The sequence below is a fragment of the Perognathus longimembris genome, chromosome 1, assembly GCF_023159225.1.
Source record: "Perognathus longimembris pacificus isolate PPM17 chromosome 1, ASM2315922v1, whole genome shotgun sequence".
Taxonomy (NCBI): domain Eukaryota; kingdom Metazoa; phylum Chordata; class Mammalia; order Rodentia; family Heteromyidae; genus Perognathus; species Perognathus longimembris.
Window position 1 is genome coordinate 65028226 of NC_063161.1, and position 5514 is coordinate 65033739.

General features: G+C 40.6%; 1 protein-coding gene across 13 annotated transcripts in view; it reads left to right on the forward strand.

The window, feature by feature from the left end:
- Ppfibp1 (PPFIA binding protein 1) overlaps window positions 1-2868 on the forward strand; it is a 120838-nt gene extending 117970 nt beyond the window's left edge. For all 13 annotated transcript variants that reach the window (XM_048366773.1, XM_048366765.1, XM_048366783.1 and 10 more), the window contains 3 exons: window positions 829-1008; window positions 1390-1455; window positions 2652-2868. In XM_048366773.1, the coding sequence (XP_048222730.1) occupies window positions 829-1008; window positions 1390-1455; window positions 2652-2738 (333 nt within the window). In that variant the 3' untranslated portion in view covers window positions 2739-2868. The remainder of the gene's footprint in view (window positions 1-828; window positions 1009-1389; window positions 1456-2651) is intronic.
- Window positions 2869-5514: the final 2646 nt, after the last annotated feature.

The window sequence follows — 5514 nt, forward strand, 5'->3', positions numbered from 1 at the left end:
CCTTAGTAATAGCTAGAATTGCAGGTGTGAGCTACCAGCACCTGGCCTTTGGTTTTCCCACAATGCCTTGGGCTCCTGCTCAAATGCTTCTTCTACCCACAATACCCCAGGTTGGTAGTGAGGTAATCCCTAGTACGTTATTGACCACAACCAATCTGGCTTCCATTCTTCTACCCTGTGTCAGGGACCAATGAGGGATCCAAGTTCCTGCATAATCCTCATCATCATTCGTGGCTCAGAATAGGAGGATAATTAATAAACAAAGGCTACTTCCCTGGAAACATCCTTGGACTCCAGCCCTGAGACCCCCCTCTATGGAGAATCTATACTTCCACTTTTAATAAACTTGCTATTTTACTATAAAAAGAAAAATTCATCCTCTGAGATTTCTGGCAAGGAATAATACGGTATTTGATGCACTGTTCACCTGGCTCTGGTGCCTTTTTTTTTAGTGTTGGTCCTGGGATTTGAACTCAGAACCTAGGTATTACTCCTGAATTTTTGTGCTGAAGACTAGCACTTTACCACTTGAGCCACAGTTCCACTTCGGGGTTTTTTGTTTGTTTTTTTTTGCAGGGGGCTGGGAAGGGGACATAGGTCATTAATTGGAGATAAAAGTTTCACAGACTTTCCTGCCCAGGTTGGCTTCCAACCACGATCATCAGTAACTCAGCATCCTGAGTAGTTAGGATTACAGATGTGAGCCACTGCAATAACCACAAGTTTACTTTTCTCTGAAGTGGGATGAGCAGTTAAATCAGACCTGTTCTTGGGCCTGTGTCCTATGAATCTTATCAAATGCCTGGTTCTCTTTGTTTGCATTTCAAGCCAAAAAAACTGACCTTCAGCAATTTTGGCAATCTGAGAAAGAAGAAGCAGGAAGATGGAGAAGAATATGTTTGTCCAATGGAGCTGGGACAGGCATCGGGTAGTACCTCTGACCAGGCCTGTAAACCTGGACTGGACCTGTGCTTGTACGACGAGGATGATTTAGACCGGCTAGAACAGGTAAGCGGGCACCACACCCTGCTTTTCAGCTGTGCACAGATGCTGGTGGGAAATGTTCACCTAACACCTATATTTTTTAACAGAAAAAACCTTGTTTCCATTTCACATAACATCTATTAACCAGGATATATGTTCTTCAAATGCCTACAAATAGATATGACCACTTGCTGTTGTTTACTTCATTCTACCTACCTATGGTCTTCATTCTGTTATCATGGCACATAATATATATTCGTGTTTGCTACCCACATTGTAGACATAAAGAAACAGCATAATTGTGTTCTATTGCTACTGTCCCATTCAGTGTCATTCACATTGTTTCTGCTTAGTTTTCATGAGATTATGGACATGAAGAGGTAAAGTGTGGTTTGCTCTTTGCAGATGGAAGATTCTGAAGGGACAGTAAGACAGATTGGTGCATTCTCTGAAGGCATCAACAATCTCACAGTAAGTTTGTAAGACACAGGTGAATGATTGGAAATGCAATTCTAAAGATATCTGCTAAAATCACTCCAAAGAACTATATGGCATAGGTTACTAGTGGGTCCTACCTATAATCCTATATACTTAAATGGCTAGCATTTGAGGATCCGAGTTCAAAGACAGCCAACAAAGGAAGTTCCATGTAACTTTTTTTTTCTTCGCCAGTCCTGGGGCTTGAACTCAGTGCCTGAGCACTGCCCCTGGCTTCTTTTTGCTCAAGGCTAGCACTCTGCCACTTGAGCCACAGTGCCACTTCTGGCTTTTTCTATATATGTGGTACTGAGGAATCGAGCCCAGGACTTCATGTATACGAGGCAAGCACTCTACCACTAGGCTATATTCCCAGCATCTCCATGTAACTTTTCTCTCCAGTTAAACACCAAAAAGCCAGAAGTGAATGTATGGGTCAAGTGGTAGATTGCCAGCCTTCACTAGAAAAAGCCAAGTAAGTACAAGAGGCCCTGAGTTCAAGCTTCAGTACTGGCACCAAAATCAACAAATGAATGAGTAAATACTTAAAAAAGAAAAAAGAACTGCACAAGACTACAGGTGGCTCACGCCTTTAATCCTAGCTACGTAGGTGGCTGAGATTTTGAGGATCATGATTTGACACCTGGACTGGAAAGTCTATGAGATTCTTATCTCCAGTTAATCAGCAAATAGCCAGATGTAGAGCTATAGCTCAAGTGATAGAGCACCAGGCCTTGAGTGACAAAGCCAAGCGAAAAGATGATGTATACGGAATTCAAGCCCAGCACTGACACCCATGAAAATAAGTAAATTACCCTAAAGAACTACATAGGGAGAGGCACCTGAAATCATAGCTCACACCTGAAATCCTAGCTACTCAGGAGGCTGAGATCTGAAGATCATAGTTCAAAGCTCCTCACCCTAGGAAACACACACACAGTCTTATTTCCAATTAACTGGCTATAAGACAGAAGTGGAGGTATGGCTCGAGTGGTGGAGTTACAGCCTTGAATAAGTAACACCAAGTGAAAGTGCAAAGGCCCTGAATTCAAGCCCCAGTACTGGCACATGAATGAATTCATGAGTGCATGAATGCTAACAGAACTGAAAAGAGAACTGCCTGGGTGTAGGAGGATGAGTGGTGCCGTTCCAAGCACAGTGTCTCAAATAACCTATCTGCTTCCTCCCAGCATATGCTGAAGGAAGATGACATGTTTAAGGACTTCACTGCCCGCTCCCCTAGTGCCAGCATTACTGATGAAGACTCCAATGTCTGACGTCACCCCAGAGCCACTTCATCTTTCCTCCACCTAAGCATTCAGATGCAGCATAGGCACCAAGCGACATATTGTATATTGTTCATGGTTCAAGCTTCGCATTTACAGGTGAAATGGAAAGCTGGGGACCCAGGCCTACTTTGCCATGAAAAATGAGACACAGGTGAATGGGAGTATAGTTGTTCTTATTCTACTTAATGTAAAAAAAAAATCTGTATCTGTGAAATATCCCATGTAAAGTTTTACATTTAAAGTGAGTGTTTCCACTCGCTGGCATGGAGGTGTAGGGGAGAAGACAAGAGGATGTGAATGACTATATTTACCTGCCAAATGACAGATGCTCTGCTTATCTCTTATTGACTTTTTATATATTTCTCTAAATGTATGTATATGTCCCGTACATAGAAACTAAGTCTTTTATTTTGTGACCTAGGAGGGTAATGAAAGGGTCATGTGGAAACAAAAGCGAAAGGCAGGGATCTAAACATTCATAAACCAGCAGCTCCGAGGAGGGCAGATGATCCCACAGCTGTGTGTGTTGTCGCAGCCATGGTCCTGCAGACTCAATGCACATGAAATCTATTTCTCTGATAACAGACTAAATTGATGAGTAGTTTGTAAGGGCTTTGGCCTCAATCTTGGATCCATTTGGTCTCTTCGTTGTTGTTTTGTACTAATACTGGGACTTGAACTCAGGCCTGGGCAGTATCCCTAAGCTTTTTCACTCAAGACTAGTACTCTATCATTTGAGCCACACCTCTGTTCCTGGCTTTTTGCTGGTTAATTGGAGGTAAGAGTCTCACAGACTTTCCTTCCTAGGCTGGCTTTGAACCTCAATCCTCAGATCTCAGTCTTCTGAGTAGCTAGGATTACAGGTGTAAGCCATCAGCACTGGAAGATCTATTTACTTTATAAGGAATAACTTGGGTGGCATTCATAGACCATCATTATGGATGCATCCAGAAGCATTCACAGCTTCCTTAAAAAAGTACACACACGGGTTGGGAAAATGGCCTCGTGGCAAGAGTGCTTGACTCGTTCGTATACATGAAGCCCTTGGTTCGATTCCCCAGCACCAAATATATAGAAAATGGCCAGAAGTGGCACTGTGGCTCAAGTGGCAGAGTGCTAGCCTTGAGCAAAAAGGAACCAGGGACAGTAGTGCTCAGGCCCTGAGTTCAAGGCCCAGGACTGGCCAAAAAAATTTTTTAAAAAACCAAAAGCACAAAAAGTACACACACACATCAAATAATTTCTAATAAAATCAGAAGCAAAACAAAAACCTTCATAGTAGTTTCTTATTTCCTCTTTGCTGACTAGATGACATTAAATACTAACAGTCTGCCTAACCATGTTGATTGTGCATTTCTAAAACTACCAATGAATGTGGCTTTTATTTCAGTCATAATTCAAAATTTCTGAGAATGAAAATTTAGTTGGATTTTTTTTGAGTGGGTACTGGTACTGGAGCTTGAACTCAGGGTCTGGTTGCTATCTTTTGCCTAAAGCTGACCACCTGAGCCATAGTTCTTCTTCTGGCTTTTTTTCATGGTTAATTGGAGATAAAAGTCTCATGGACTTTACTGCCTAAGTTGACTTCAAATTGTGATTGCATATCTCATTCTCCTGAGTTGATAGGATTACAAGTATGAGCCACTGGTACCCAATGAAAACTTAACTTGTTGGGGTGGGGGGGTTGGTTGGTTGTGGGGCTTGAACACTGGGCCTGGGCACTGTCCCTGAGCTCTTCAAGAGCTCAAGGCTAGCACTCGACCATTTGAGCCACAGTACCATACCGGTTTTCTAGCAGTTAATTGGAGATAAGAGTCTCATGGGCTTTCCTGTCTGGGCTAGCTTTGAACCACAGATTTAAAATCCTTAGATTTCAGCCTCCTGAGTTTACAGGCATGAGCCACCAGTGCTAGGCAAAATTTAAGTTTTATAATGGCTATTTTATTAGATAAAATATAGTTCATGTTTTTCTGTAACACAAGGCCAAATATTCTTTATAAAGAAAATTGAAATCTGCAGCCAAAAAAAAGTTACAATTGTGATTTTTAAGAGATATTAGGAGAAAATAGTGTATTTTTCATCTAGGGCTATTCACATTAGCCTATTGTGGAAAAGACTAAATTTTGGGGTATTGATGGGAAGTTAAGTTTATGCAGTGAACTTGACGATAAACTATTTGTGAATATCAGTGGATTATTATATTGTCAGCAGTTTACCAAAGTAAGGAATTTGTAACATTAGGTTGTTATTTATGGATAACTAAAACAAGTTTATGCTAACAATGATTTCCTTTGAAGTTTACCATTTATTAGATAATTCTTGGGTTCTTTTTTGGGGTTTACTTTTAATGCAAATATGTGTTACTACATGAAAAAAATGTATTCTTAGAACCTGGTCAAAAATACCAGGATACTGTTATACATGCCAAATATTTGTTATATTTTATGACAGTATGAATGGTTAATGAGATGTAATTAGGTTAAAAACATTGGCAATATCTTATTTACCACATATAATATATACTAGTGTTACCTTACAAAAAGAAATAAAGCCAGTTGATAATTGTTTCATGTTTTTAATTGTCATTATTTATTTTTGTTCACAATAACATAGCCAGGTCCTGGTGCTTCACGCCTGTAATCCTACGTATTCAGGAAGCTGAACTCTTAAGGATGGAGGTTTTAAGCCAGCCAGGATAGAAACATATGATAGAATCTTATCTGCAGTTTACTAGCAAAAAACAATGGAGTTGTGGCTAAAGAAG